General features: G+C 40.7%; 1 protein-coding gene across 3 annotated transcripts; it reads left to right on the forward strand.

The window, feature by feature from the left end:
* Nucleotides 1-493: 493 nt before the first annotated feature.
* srpk1a (SRSF protein kinase 1a) lies at nucleotides 494-13,918 on the forward strand. 3 transcript variants are annotated; one of them, XM_073469995.1, is made up of 16 exons: nucleotides 494-583; nucleotides 1,234-1,288; nucleotides 4,710-4,837; nucleotides 5,060-5,168; nucleotides 5,315-5,402; nucleotides 5,649-5,736; nucleotides 6,215-6,321; nucleotides 7,378-7,543; nucleotides 7,632-7,657; nucleotides 7,785-8,010; nucleotides 8,143-8,511; nucleotides 8,666-8,766; nucleotides 8,980-9,087; nucleotides 9,227-9,296; nucleotides 12,095-12,187; nucleotides 12,522-12,786. In XM_073469995.1, exons 1-16 carry the CDS (start codon nucleotides 571-573, stop codon nucleotides 12,704-12,706), a joined length of 1,932 nt encoding a protein of 643 aa, XP_073326096.1. In that variant the 5' UTR covers nucleotides 494-570; the 3' UTR covers nucleotides 12,707-12,786. The 3 variants fall into 3 exon arrangements, with proteins under 3 accessions (XP_073326096.1, XP_073326097.1, XP_073326095.1); XM_073469994.1 differs by lacking the exon at nucleotides 12,095-12,187 and adding an exon at nucleotides 10,414-10,506 and having other exon boundaries at nucleotides 501-583; nucleotides 12,522-13,918; XM_073469996.1 differs by lacking the exons at nucleotides 12,095-12,187; nucleotides 12,522-12,786 and adding an exon at nucleotides 10,279-10,462.
* Nucleotides 13,919-14,353: the final 435 nt, after the last annotated feature.

Genomic DNA, 14,353 nt, shown 5'->3' on the forward strand with positions numbered 1-14,353 from the left:
TTATAATGCTTTTATGTCAGAAAAACAGCCCCAAAAATCCAGTGTCAGTAAGGCTGTAGTATGCAACCTGCTGATGCTAATGGCTTGTGATGATGGTGGGGGCCTTTAGAGAATTTGCCCCTGCCGACTACTATTTCTTTGCGCACCACTGTCAATATCAACTGGATTTTCTTTTGTATAATGATGTGATATGTGCTCAAACCATTTAATCACCTCATTTACCATCAGGCAGATCATTTGACACTGTGCAGCTACCTGCCAGTGTTGCTGGATGGACACATGTATGAAATTGTGTGTCATACAGTAGAAGTAAATAAAGGGTTAAAAAAAATGTGTTGGCAATCGCATCATCACTAACATTTGAAATACTTCCTTATAACAGGCTGTTCATTGTCTTTGCTTCCCTGCAGCTCCACTGTAGTAAAAAAATCATAAAGAAGTGACTGGTTTGAAGCCCAGGTGGAGGCATCACTGGGGAAGCTCCCCTTGAGCAAAACGAACCAGTGCGCATGCGTGGAACATTCGATCACTGGTGGTGTAGCTAACTGCTAGGCTACGAATCCAGCCAACATGGAGAGAAAAGGTAAATCTTCACACCGACACGCCGCACACCGTACGAGTCATATTAGCCCGTGTGCGTGTCGACACTGCTATTGATGTTCCTCCGCAGCCGCAAATGTGAAGTTTAGCCGAGCTGCAAACATTCAGATGGTGCTTTAATTGAACGCGTCTGTCACGCACTGTTGAGCTACGTTAGCTCTCTAGACATTAGCTTTAGCTTCAATGGGACATGTCAGGATTATGTAGCTGCGTTTAGCTGTCTAGCTCTCTCAATTTTACACCGGCAACATTAACATTGGCTAGTTACTGTTTTAACCGACCAACTAGCCGCCAGAGTGTCTCAAATTATATCACAGTCGTTAGTCTGGTAGAAGAGCGGTTACCAGGCTGGTAGCTAAGTGATGTTAGTTAACGTTAGATGGCTTCCAGTAACAAACTGGGTGTCTGACAGACCGACAGATGCACTGCAATACTGATTTAGATATTTATAGCACATATTATATACTGTAGTACGCGGCATACTGAGCGAGTTTCCCAGCTGTAGGGTGAGGCAGTTGTATCCTTTCCCTCAGACTGTGTCATCCTTTTTTTTGTATCTGTCTCTGAGTGTCAGCTAGACAACAAACGGCTACCAGACAATAGCTTAATAATTGGTCTGGTTTCTTCTGACAGTTCTGGCACTCCAGGCGAGGAAGAAGAGGGCGAAAGCAAAGAAGACCAGCAAGAAGTGAGTCTCTGTCCCGTCTCCTCATGTTGTATCTGCCACCCCTCATGCATGTATTTTGTCAGCTGTGCCCACTCAGAGGTGGTTGTTTGTTGCAGTCCGAAACATGTGCTGTCCGTACATTAAATGTGAGAATGACACAAGGTGCATGCTCGCACTCATACATGTATTTTGGTCTGTGCATGATCCAAAGATAAAGAAGACTGATATGACCATATGTCAAAAGAATCATGAGATTGAAGGCTGTGGGTTGGTTTTCATAGGGGTTCAAGTGAGGCCACCAGCATTATTCATTTGGGCAGTTATTTTAATAGGATGTAAGTTGTAAGCTATGCGTATAGAATGTGCAGCATGCAGTGCCTGAAATACACCACCCGATGGCTATGTGCTACTATCAAAATAGTTTATGAATGATTGCAATAAGATAATGCAGCATTTGGTGCTCAAAATAGACCATGCAAGGTTGATCTCCAATACTGATTGTTTTCGTGTACCTAACAATCTACTAATCATGCCATCAGTGGCATCCTCCGGAGTGTTACATAACGGACTGTGCTATATTTAAAACCAGAGAATGAAGAAGCCCACATCAGCCCACCGAAGCATGGTGTTTAGCTGAAAACGGCACTATTGCAGATACTCACCTCTGAAGCTGGCATGTACATTATGCATAGGAATCATATGACACTAAGAAACTAAATATAACTTTAACAGTACCATTGCATGCCACAGTCATCCTTGCATGCTGAGCACCATATGTATAGACGGCACTCTCAGTCATCTTGAGGACACAGGAATTGGTTGTCAGTCGCGGTTTAGTGAAAGCCACTAAGGGAAAATGTACATCAGAACAACCTTAGTATTGCACACACAGTTGCCTTCACACCTTAACATGATTTGCACCAGCAAAATACAGGAGCAGCCACCCACCCGGAATTAGAGAAAAGATGACTAATTTGAGTTGTGTCTGGCTCCACATTTAAATAATGATAGTCCTTTCCTCACTGTTGAATGAAGTGCTCAGTATGAATATTGAGAAGATTCATTATTCACATCAATTCTGGGCGGTCCCTTAAATAACGTTAGTAATAATTACAATAATTGCAGAAATGCAACAGTAATGAATGTATTTTAAATGGAAAAGCATCACTAGAAAGACAAAATCCAGTCAAAAGGATTCCGTAATTAATTGCAGCTTTTTGTTCTGTCATCAGTGCACAAACACGCTCCAAAGCCTCTCTGCTTCAACTAACCATGTCAAGCATGAATAAGTGGGTTGCAGATTATGTGGAAACCAGCAGCCCATTTGTGAGATGCTACAGACCAGTTTAGGAATTTATTTGAATGTGATCTTGGCTCTCTTGGCTCCCATGGTGATGAGCAGCCTTAATCTCCTCTGTGGAGGAAGTCACATCAGGCTGTTTGGCTTTCAAGTTAATATTAGAAGCTGAACTGTTGGCAAACACAGATTATAGGATGTTACACATATATACACAAAGTGCTCACATGCCAAGGTAATATTTTTCTAGTAATATGTACAATGACTGAATATGTTCTGTGATCTGAGATGTCCTGAAGTGTAAAGCTTGATCAATTGTCAAAAGTCCCCTTGTGTGTGCTTAGGCAATTTTTTAAACTCACATTTAAAGATTTGTATGATTTAAAAAAAAAAAAGTAGGCTTCACAGTTAATTAAAAATTGATTAAAATTGCAATATCTTAATCGCAAGAAGCTGATAAACGGTAAAATGTGTGACCGAAAACTGCATTTTTATGAAGCACTGTAGAGACTGCGATAGAGATGCCCTGGCCCACAAATCTTGTTGTCCAGATGTAAGAAAACAAGTTTGTTCGATACAGACTCCAACAAATGTCACATCATCATGATATTAAAGATTTTTTTAGTGAAAATGAAAATTGGAATGAAAAAACTGCGATGATCATTCCCACTAATAGTGAATTATATCGCAATTGCCATATCTGTCAAAATAATTGCAATATGGATGCCATTCATCTGTTTTATTTTGATTATGGATCATTACAAGTACATTACATTTTAAAAGTAGTAAGTAGTCACACAGTTAGAAAAAAATAAATGGCATTAAAAATGTTGATGCATCAAGATCAATTATCGTTATACAATGGTATTGTAGCCACTGAAATGGAATCGGGAGGTGCCCAGAGAATTTCACCCCTACTTTAGATGTACTTTGTCTCCTCCATCTGAAAACCCTGCATAATGAGAAAATAATTGAGTTTTCTAATTGCAGGATATGAGTAGCAAACAGTCTTGTTCCCTTATCTTTTTCTTGATGATGATGCATATATTCTTTCCTCGTTAATGCAGCTGCAGTTTTCTTGACCCTGATCAGGGTTCAGAGTACTGATGTCCTGAATCAGCAGTGTTTTATATTTTCCTAAATAATACAGTTTCACAGTGCATGCTTATAACCTAAAGTAGGAACATGAAAAATTCATAAATCTGTTCTTGTTCGGACATGTGTTGACAGCTGAATAGCTGTGCATTAAGAAAATATAACCTGCAACACAGATATCTTTGAATGTTTGCGATATTCTGTATTGTGTGAGATCTGTAGAAGCAGGAGTGTCAGCGAGGATCTGCTGTGGCAGTTAGAGTTGGATGTGGGTTTGGCTGCTTCTCTTCATCACCAGCATGAACAAAATCTAGAAGTTTAAATGCAGTTTTGAGTCATCAGAGGCGCCTAATAGGCACGGTCCACATTTCTAAACTCATGGTGTATTTGTCTGCATTGCTCACATGCAGTCTCTGTTGATGGGTAAAATGCTTTCTTTTTTGTTATTGTTCATTTGTTATAGCAGATACAGAACAATTAAAAATGGGCTTGGTTGATTTTAACTTCACATTAGCTGATTAGCTCTGGACAAAGTCTTTAAAATTATGACATTAACATTCTCTATGGTGTTTACCATCAGTTTAAATTAAACGTTTAGCTTATATTCAATCACAAGGACAGATACTTTATTATCTCTTTGGTGTCATCAAGCCAAACCAAGACACATGATGGCAGTTGCACAAAAGCTCATGATGTCATTCCCAGGTGACATGATTCAAATTTACAACCTGTCACAGGTTTAAGGTCATGGCTGTCCTGTGAGAATAATGCCAACTACTGCTCTATTGTTTTGTCTTGGGAACAGTTACCTGTGATGCATTAAGCAGGATTTGGGTGTAGTTAAATGTATTGGATGGAGGCTAATGAAGGTTAAGTGTTGACCAACTCTAATTCCTTTTGTGAAATATTAGGCATCTAAATGACTAAAAGACAGGCTTTTGGTAAGAGGTTCTGTGAAAGTTAGTACTTAAAGGACGTCAGTACTCAAGAAAGATGGCTTTGTTCCTGATGAAGTCTGTGATGGTTGGTGTGCATGTGTTTGTCCATCAGGCAGCCGGTCAATCCCAGAGCCCGACAGCCACCCCAGGCAGAAGCGTCGCCTCAGGAACCAGAGGAGGCTGAGGAGATTCTCGGCTCTGATGATGAGGAGCAGGAGGACCCTCATGACTACTGCAAAGGTGAGTCTCATCTTACTTAGTATGTTGCACATGTGTCATGTATCATGCACAGTATCATGCACAGTATAATGCAGGTATTGTGACTAACCAGATCAAACACTTGATTAAAGCATTTGTTTGGTTTGAAGTAAATAAAAATTAAATACCTTAGTTATGTTGTAATCAATTCTGGCTGACTGTGTGTACATGTTGTCTAATCAATATGCATTTCTGCACATCCAGGTGGCTACCACCATGTGAAAGTAGGAGACCTTTATAATGGAAAATACCACGTAATCCGGAAACTGGGCTGGGGACACTTCTCCACTGTGTGGCTCGCTTGGGACATCCAGTACGAGAATAACTTACCTGCATATTCTCACTGCACTGTTTTTGTTTTTGAGTTTTGATTCAGTAGTTTCTCACTGTGAGTCTGTTGTGGTAGGACCTTTATACAATGCTTCCTGTTAGTGAACGTTACTTGCTCTGTGGTTGCAGGGTGAAGAGGTTTGTTGCAATGAAGGTGGTGAAGAGTGCGGAGCACTACACGGAGACGGCGGTGGATGAGATCAAACTCCTCAGATCTGTAAGTAGCTGTGTAAAATGCACAAAGTAGGTTTTGTGAGTTGGAATAACATGAATTGTAACATCATGAAATGTGCACAAATATGTGCTGATGACATATCGATCATAGTTCATTATAACGCGTAGCATTCAAGGACATCATTGACACATAGTGACATATGTGCGAAACCTGTATTGGTCCAGCCTTACATTAGTAAGTGTAAGTTGTGATTGTTTCCGATTGTGTTGTTCTTTTCCTTGTCCCCAGGTAAGAAACTCAGACCCCAATGATCCCAACCGGGAGATGGTGGTCCAGCTGCTAGACGACTTCAAGATCTCTGGTGTTAATGGAACTCGTATCCTTTACAGCCAGATATTTCAAATGCTTCTTGGACTTTTTTATGACTCTGATTTGGTCTGTTTAATCCCCTCCTACTGGAAAGACCAAAGCCTGCTAAGGAAAATACTTTGTCAGGGAAAGAATCATTCTTTCCTCTGGTGTCAAATTTAGCTGGAAAGCAGTATGCAAGTAACAAAGTAAACAACAGGTGATGGCTGTTCTGACTGGAACCGTGTGTGTCCACCTATCACAACACTTTGGCTGAGTAAGATCCTCTGAATGCCACAGGGATTGCTGTAGCTGTAATGTGAGACTCCCAAACAACACTGCAGTGTTTGCACTTCTCTGACCTGCTCTCTTTTCAGTATAAATAATAAGGCTACTCCTCATCTAGGTAAATGACCACAGAGCTTCATCGTGTTTAGTAAATGGTTTTCCTTTAATTGGTTTTCACTTGTTAAAATTGTTAATATCTTAACTGCTGTGGTCTTCAGATGTCTGCATGGTGTTTGAGGTGTTGGGCCATCACTTACTAAAGTGGATCATAAAGTCAAATTACCAAGGGCTGCCCCTGCCGTGTGTCAAGAGCATCGTAAGACAGGTAACACAAGACCCTCAGTGTCGCCTTTTGTTTGCTGGTGACTTGTGATGAAGGTTCAGTTTTAGCTTCCAATAATTTATAAGAGCCAGGTAGCCTCCAGGCTGTGTGACGGGTGGAAACAAGTCAGGGTGGAGCATTTTCTGATGATTGTACAGACTGTATAAACTGCGAGAGAATAAACCAAGCCTTGTGATGTCATCATACAACATAACAGATGGAGTGATGAACTGAAGGGCTTTTTTCAGGATGGAATTAATAACGAAAAAAATAATAATAATGACAGTGTCGGCATGGAGGGTAACAAAAGTGTTAGCTTGGGAGATCTGAGCTTGGAGGAGGAAATTGGTGCTATTTTATTATTACCAAACCTTCATGTAGAGGTAAACTATGCAGGATTTGTTAGTTGCTGTTTGTAAAAACACTGTTCAAAGTTGGCACCTACTCCGCAGCTCAACAAGGGAGAACAAGAGAGTCAGACAGAAGTAGTTGAGTGAGCTGTAGAGTGAATGAAGAGAGGGAGTGGCATTAGCACGCTCAAAGCAGTGAATCAGAAAAATAAAGTTATGTTCTGATTGTTTTACAGTGGCTATGTTCTAAAGCACAAAAACAGTCCTGTGGGAAAGGTGCCGCCGCATTGTCTGATTGTATTTTATTCAGTTGAAGCACACGCTTCATCCTGTCAGCTGTGTGTGGCCAGCTCTTGAATGTGTCTGTGTCTGTACACACAGACCTGCAGCTCTCAATCACGAGGAGGAGAGGCACATTAGGCCGGCTTGGAGGTTTATTTGGAGCAACGTCATCAGGCGGAAAGCTACATTAGGGAACCTAGTTTGAAAGCAGCATTTTTGACACTGAAACATGCATACTTTTACCAAATTTGAATGTTCAGATTTGAATAACTAAGGAACACTACTGGGAGGGTACAGAATGATATAAAAACTTCAAAAACACAGAAAAAAACCAAAACAATTGGCCTGCCTATGTTTATTTCCAAATATACAGTTTAACTTTTACAATCAGTGTAGTTATTCTCCATTCATTTAATTCATTTCACAGGTACTCCAAGGCCTGGACTACCTGCACACAAAGTGTGAGATCATCCACACAGACATCAAGCCGGAGAATATCCTCATGAGTGTTGATGAGTCGTATGTACGGAAGCTCGCAGCTGAAGCCACAGAGTGGCAGAGGGCTGGGGCACCTCCTCCCTCCGGTTCAGCAAGTATGAGACACACACACACGGTCATGTCACGAACATTCATGAGCACAGTTTGGTAACAGTTTGTACTCATCTGATATTCTCTTTTCAGTAAGCACAGCACCAGCTCCAAAACAGGTACAACACATTTCTTACTTCCCTTTTTACATAGGACATTAGCCTTCCATATGCTCTGTATAACAATCATCTACCTACAATTAAGCTGCTATCCATGAGAGCCATTTTATTTCTTCTATTCATACAGGCGGTAAAAATGTCAAAGAACAAGAAGAAGAAGATAAAAAAGAAGCAGAAGCGTCAGGCAGAGCTGCTGGAAAAGTGCATCATGGACCTGGAGGAGATGGAAAAGACTACAGAGACACGAGAGGAGGAAGACGATGATGAGGAGGACCCACAGAGTCCTAAGGGACGGGCGTGTGCTCCTCTCAGACAGGTGTCTCTTCGGGAGCTAGAGAATGAGGAAATAGAAGGTAGGAAGCCAGTGTCACACCTTACAATTGTATTGTGGTTGGTTTAAGCTCTGTCATTGTTGTAAGACAGAAATAAAATCCTGGTATGAGTCATTCAGACAGACTCACCTGTCTTTGACTGGTTACTTTCAGAGAGCAGCATCAGTGCTGATCTCATGCGGGTGGGACCAGAAGGGCTGTCAGAGGTGAACTGCAATGGCCATGTGGAGGTGGACCAGAGACAGCCTCCGTGGAGGGACGAAGACCAACACAACGGAAACGCAGAGCCCTCTGAGAAATGTGCCAGCAAGGAGGAGCAGCTCAAGGATTCTGTTCACCCGGTCTGCAATGGTGCGGACTCTCCAGATCTCAAGGAGTTGGACACTGAGACTAAAGGCAGGGCGGGTCACAGCAGTGGAGTCACTGAGAGATACCAACATGCTGGGCTGGAGGAGGGAGAGCTGGAGCACAGCATTTTGCAGGAGGACTGTCCATATAGAACTGAGGAAAGCCTGGGAAATGGTCAGTCAGCCAAATCACCACATCTTAGTGCAAAGAGGTTTTGAAGGAGCTGTTTGCTCTGACTGGGCTGCCTTAATGAAGTCCCAGACTTTATTTTGACTGTTAGTATCTCCCATCCTTATCTCTCTGTCTCTTTCTCTCTTCTCTGATGTAGGCAAGCTAACAGCAGGGTCCCTGCTAGTTAACCCCCTTGAGCCAGTCAATGCAGACCAGATCAAGGTCAAGATTGCAGACTTGGGAAATGCCTGCTGGGTGGTGAGTGTCCTACTAATGATCTGAGGGATTTCCTGATTAGGGATGAAGCCTTCCACTGTCATCAAGCTACCAAAATAGAAATACTCTAATCTTCGAGCCACTTGTTGGATTTGTTGTACTGATATTTGTAATTATTCTCTCATCAATCTGCAGACTCTGTTACTTACACAGGTTGTGGAATCTGTTTTTTTCTTTTCTGTCTCCCTCTCTCAGCACAAGCACTTTACAGAAGACATCCAGACACGGCAGTACCGGTCCTTAGAGGTGCTTATTGGTGCTGGGTACAGCACACCGGCTGATATCTGGAGCACAGCCTGCATGGTGAGAGATTGCAGTGACGGCTATTGCACTGTATACAAACTTGTGAAAAAAATCATGGTCTAGTGTATCTTGTAAAAATAAGTGGGAGGTAGTAAATGTGTTCTTTCCTGTGTTTATTATGATTGTGTTGTCTCTGCAGGCCTTTGAGCTTGTCACAGGGGACTACTTGTTTGAACCACATTCTGGGGAGGATTATTCCAGGGATGAAGGTATTGCTGGGACTTCCTCTTCCTGTCCATTCTCTGTTTTATCCAGTTATAAGTGCACAGCATTAATAATAAGTGCTATATTTAGAAGTATTTTTGAACTTCTACACTGGTAAGAGGCTTTTAGCATTGGTGGTAACTGTTAACAGTTCTTGCTTCTGTGAAAAGCTTTATGACATTTTTCTTGATATATTTGCCCTCATTGGTGTTTTACTGCCATTGTGAATTATTAAAAATGTTATAAGAGTTTCACAGTAAGCATGGCAAGTTGTGACCTTCACTCCCAATTTATTGTGCCGTTTACACAATAAGTTGGAGTGCACTTTGCTTAATTTTTCACAGTTAAGTGAGGTACTCCATTACAGTGATTTTTTAAATGCTCTCAGATTAAGAGGATATGGAAATGTGAATCATGTGATGATGAGTACCAACATTCCTGTGTTTATTTCCTCTCTAACACCTCAAAACCACATTTTTTTTCCGCACTGGAGACGGGGCCATCTCTCATTTCCTCACTCATCACTCTTCTCTTGATCTCTTCCTCACTCCCACTCCTTGTTTCCTTGTTCGCCTCCATATGCTTTCTGTATGTTCATGTTGGCTTGCTGCTTAGCTTTCTGCACTGACTTGATTCTGTTGCAGCATGTCAGGTATGTGCTTGGACTCAACCTTCAGTTAATTGCCACATGCCCCGCAGCTTTTTCACTTACAGTACATGAACTTATGAGCCTATTGCTTAATATTCTTCCACACCTTTCTCTGTTATGTGACTGTCCTTCCATTTAATTTGACTAATCACTCATCACAATCTGCTGTACAAGTTTAAATGCAAGTGGCCTTGTTGGCTGTACTTAAAGCCTTATTTTTAGTCTTCAGGGTTTGTTTTCCTATTTCAAAGTGAATGGCCTCTATGTGTTAAAATGTTTTAATGTTGATGTGAAGAAATAATATAGACTGCTGATACATGTGCTTCTTCTCATACGAGGCTGTCATCATCATCATCATCCTCCATTGTTCGACATGACTGTTTGCCATCTCTCTCCCATCTCCTCCTCGCTCCAAACTGTTACCCACTGACTCTCTGTCCTCCCTCTCCTCCTCTGATGTGCCTCATTTCCAGACCATCTTGCTCTCATGATTGAGTTGCTCGGTAAAATCCCTCGTCACTATGCTCTGAGTGGGAAATACTCACAGGAATACTTCACCAAGAGAGGTACGCCACCCCTCTGTCTGTGGCTCGCTCTGGGAGCAGTGGACGGCAGGTGAAGGGGGAAGGATCCTGACAGCACATTCAGGTCTACTGGGCAAAATTATGAATACAGACCAATAAATGAATTTTTGTTTGAACAGAGCCATCAGGTATTGATTCAGGTGTCAGTGGTTCTGCCAAAAATTGTCTGGCAGCAGTACATTCAGGACCTCCTCAGATGTAGCCAGAGGACTTGGCTAGACTTTTGATACTTGATTGAACCCTGCAATGGCCCTACAGGGATCAATTTAATTCTCATAACTTTTTAAAAGTCAAGTAAAGTAAGGTCAGTCACAGCGATGTTCCGTTTTTATAATTCTTTAACTGAATTTAATAGAATTAAAAGATCACAGAAAAAGACACTAGAGAAATGTTTATTCCTCTGCGCTGGCGATTATGTTTTCAGGTTGTCCGTCCCTCCAACCTGCGGTAGGAACGCAATATCTCAGAAACACATTGAGGCAATGACTTAAAATTTGGTACAGATGTCCACTTGGGCTCAAGGATAAATTGAATAGACTTTGGTGGTCAAAGGTCAGGGTCACACTTACCTCACAAAACACATTTTTGTCCATTACTCAACAATTCAAAGACATTTGACCCAAATATCTAATAGGATACAATGATTAAGTGATGACATTTTATATTCAAAAGGTCAAACGTCATAACTCAACAACAACTTTAACGGTGTGCAGAGGCATACAAACACGAGGAGGTAATTGTTATGATACATATACGTATACAGTACATATAAATGTTATAATTAGGGAAGAGCTGCAGCAAAACCACCCTGCTGCCATTAACTATGGACAGAGTCCCGAGAACGTAACCTTTGTAATGGATTAGTGTAGTGATTTCTTTTTATATTGTTTATTTGTTGATATAGTCAAGTGTAAAGTGTCAAGAAAACATCCTCCATGATCATATTTGACATGTATGAATAATATATATGAAATCGTATATGAAAATAAATAAGATCAAATAACTAATTAAAACCAAACATATCAGAAAAGTGAACGCTTACACATACATTAGTGTAATAAGAACTGCCTTAAATGACAGGAAAGCCCTGGAAAAAATGTATTCTACCTGTATTTTGAGTTTTTAGTTTTGCCCATATATCCAAGTACCATCTGTTCAGAGGAATCAGGTGGGATGTATGATCTTTACTGCATCCAGCCACCAGGGGGCGATTGTGATGTTTTTGGCTTCACTTTTGGGGCGCCGTCATGTAATCCATCTTTATATACAGCCAATGGTTCACACGAATGAGAAAGAAGCTGACTTTTTTAGGTTTATAAACATGATTTAAAAAAATATGTAAAAAGTTTAAGGGCCTTTATAATGTCTGGTGGCCATGTTTGATCCAACTTAAGGTCTGTGCCCCAAAACACAACAACGATCGGACCCAAGTGGGTGTGCTGTCAGTCTGACCTCTCTCTTCCTCAGCTCTCCACACCCAGAGTGGGCCTGTGACTGGGACAATGTCTGATAAATCTGTTGTTTGTTTTGTCTGTCTTCCCCTCTCCTCTTGCCACCGTCTGCCACATAGACCATATAGCGCTGATCATTGAGCTGCTGGGGAGTGTCCCACGCAAACTCATAATGAGCGGCAAATATTCCAAGGATTTTTTCACCAAGAAAGGTAAAAGTGTCAGTGTTATGATGAGAGAAGGTTTTCTGTCTGTTAAGATCAGCCCAAGAGCCTTCACTATTTTCTTATATCTGTTAAAAATGTAAAAATCTTCTTTTTTCTCCACATAAACTTGTATAATTTATTACAATATACCAACATAAGATATTACTATTATTTTTTTTAAAATGTCATTTGGAAATAATATATGAATAAAATATGAACAGGTAGTGCTCATATCTAGATGTTTGAATATGTTCTATAGACTGAACTTCCTTGTTGTAGGGAATTCACACAATGAAGTTGTAGTTCTTTGACACAGCGTTGTCTGTCTGGCCGTCTGCAGGTGATTTGAAACACATCACCAAGCTGAAGCCGTGGGGCCTGCTGGAGGTGCTGATTGACAAGTACGAGTGGCCCCGCGAAGAAGCTGAGTGCTTCGCCGACTTCCTTATTCCCATGCTGGAGCTGATCCCAGAGAAAAGAGCCACGGCCGCAGAGTGCCTGCGCCACCCCTGGCTCTCCCTCTAGTGGAGACCTCCACTCATTGCACCTCCCTCCCTTCCTTCCTTCCCACTCTCTCCAGAGACTGCAACAGATCACTTTTCCAGTTTGGGCATATCAGATGAATATTTATTTCTCTTTTTTTGTTTATGTCGTTTTGGATTTCCTATGTTCTTGTTATTGAGCTAATGCTTCTGTGTACGTTTTGCTTTGTATTTGTTGGTTCTTCTCTCGGTGTGATGACGTCGGGAATCCAGTGGATTATATTACTTTGTGGTCATGTTGGCTCCAACTGCTGTGCTCCGTTCACCCACCCATCGAAGCAAACCTGTTATTGTACTGCTAGTGACTCATCCTTGTTTGTTACACTCCTGCACTAAAACCCAAACAAATCAAGGATATGTAGCCTTTATTGGTCATTTTTGTCCCCTTAAAAAGGACTCACTATCACTTCTTTTCTCGTACATTTTCATTAGTGCTGTGTTTTTTTTTTTTAAAAGAATTAGTTGATCTTCTATTACACATGTAAGGTATATATTTTGTATTTGTAAAGTAGGCGTAGGAAGTTGCACACTGGGCTGACATTTACACTGACTGTGGTAATAGCATTTCTACAGACAGACTCTAGTTTCTTACGGAGACATCCACTGTCTGATAATTTAGATCATTATTTAGCCATAACAAATCCGTTGTCTCCTGGTATCTAGCGTGGTTACTTAATTATAATAAATGAGATCTTTCATTCTCATGGGAGGCTGGTATTCTCATATTACAATTCAGGAATATAGTGTTCTAGGTTTCAACAAGACGACACGTGAAGAAGCCCAATTTAAAGGAAAAAAAGTGAAAATAAACTGTATATATCTGTACCAAAGAGTTTGCCTTTATGTATATTACAGTTATGTACAGTTTTTAACAAATCTTATATCTTAGCTAAAATTATTTAGCTGGGTAGCTGTGTTTTAATAAAGCGTATGGAAGATGTGTTCGAGCTCAGTTGTATGTATGGCCAACTGTTCAATAATGTCACTGTTTTTACCATTAGAAATGGTGAGATCTGATGTTATGTAATGGTGTCCCAAATTGATCATATCAGAGTAACCCATGTATCTGTTGAGGCCTAGATAAAAACAAATTCACATCAGTGTCAGATTCAGGAACATAGACTATATGTGAACTGTCAATTTACAAAACTGTACAACGCACCAAACAATAAAACAGATGTTCATACAACACAAAGTGACTGTCGAACTTGTTTTTCTGACTTTATTATGTATTTGACATGAAGTACAGAATACAAAAAGTATACAGTTCTCGTGAGGTCTGTGAAGCGGTAAAGGACTGCTGAATTCAAATTAACCAAAAGTAACTGAAAACAGCAGAAAACCTAAACTACATGAAGACATCTCTGGATGTTTGTTCATCTGTATCACACTGTGGTCCTGAAGGTGTGTGTTCATCAGGGCTTATCTGGAGAAGAGGAACAACACTCGTTATATATAAGTATATGTTTTATTTAATGGATTTACGACAATGGATCTTTGCTGACTATTACCCAACTCTGTTATACTGCTTAGTAGTACACTAGTTGAATAACTTAACATCATACTGCCATTTGTATAATTTGATACACCATCAAAGTCAATAATTGGCTGAAAAACCTATTGCATACAA

The sequence above is a fragment of the Pagrus major genome, chromosome 7 (assembly GCF_040436345.1).
Source record: "Pagrus major chromosome 7, Pma_NU_1.0".
In the NCBI taxonomy this organism is placed as follows: domain Eukaryota; kingdom Metazoa; phylum Chordata; class Actinopteri; order Spariformes; family Sparidae; genus Pagrus; species Pagrus major.

What these genes read in the sequence shown, in the direction of transcription:
- srpk1a (XM_073469995.1), top strand. An exon ending in GCAAAGAAGACCAGCAAGAA is followed by an intron (nt 1,289 to 4,709) that starts GTGAGTCTCTGT and finishes TTTGTCCATCAG; the next exon opens with GCAGCCGGTCAATCCCAGAG. An exon ending in TGGCTCGCTTGGGACATCCA is followed by an intron (nt 5,169 to 5,314) that starts GTACGAGAATAA and finishes CTGTGGTTGCAG; the next exon opens with GGTGAAGAGGTTTGTTGCAA.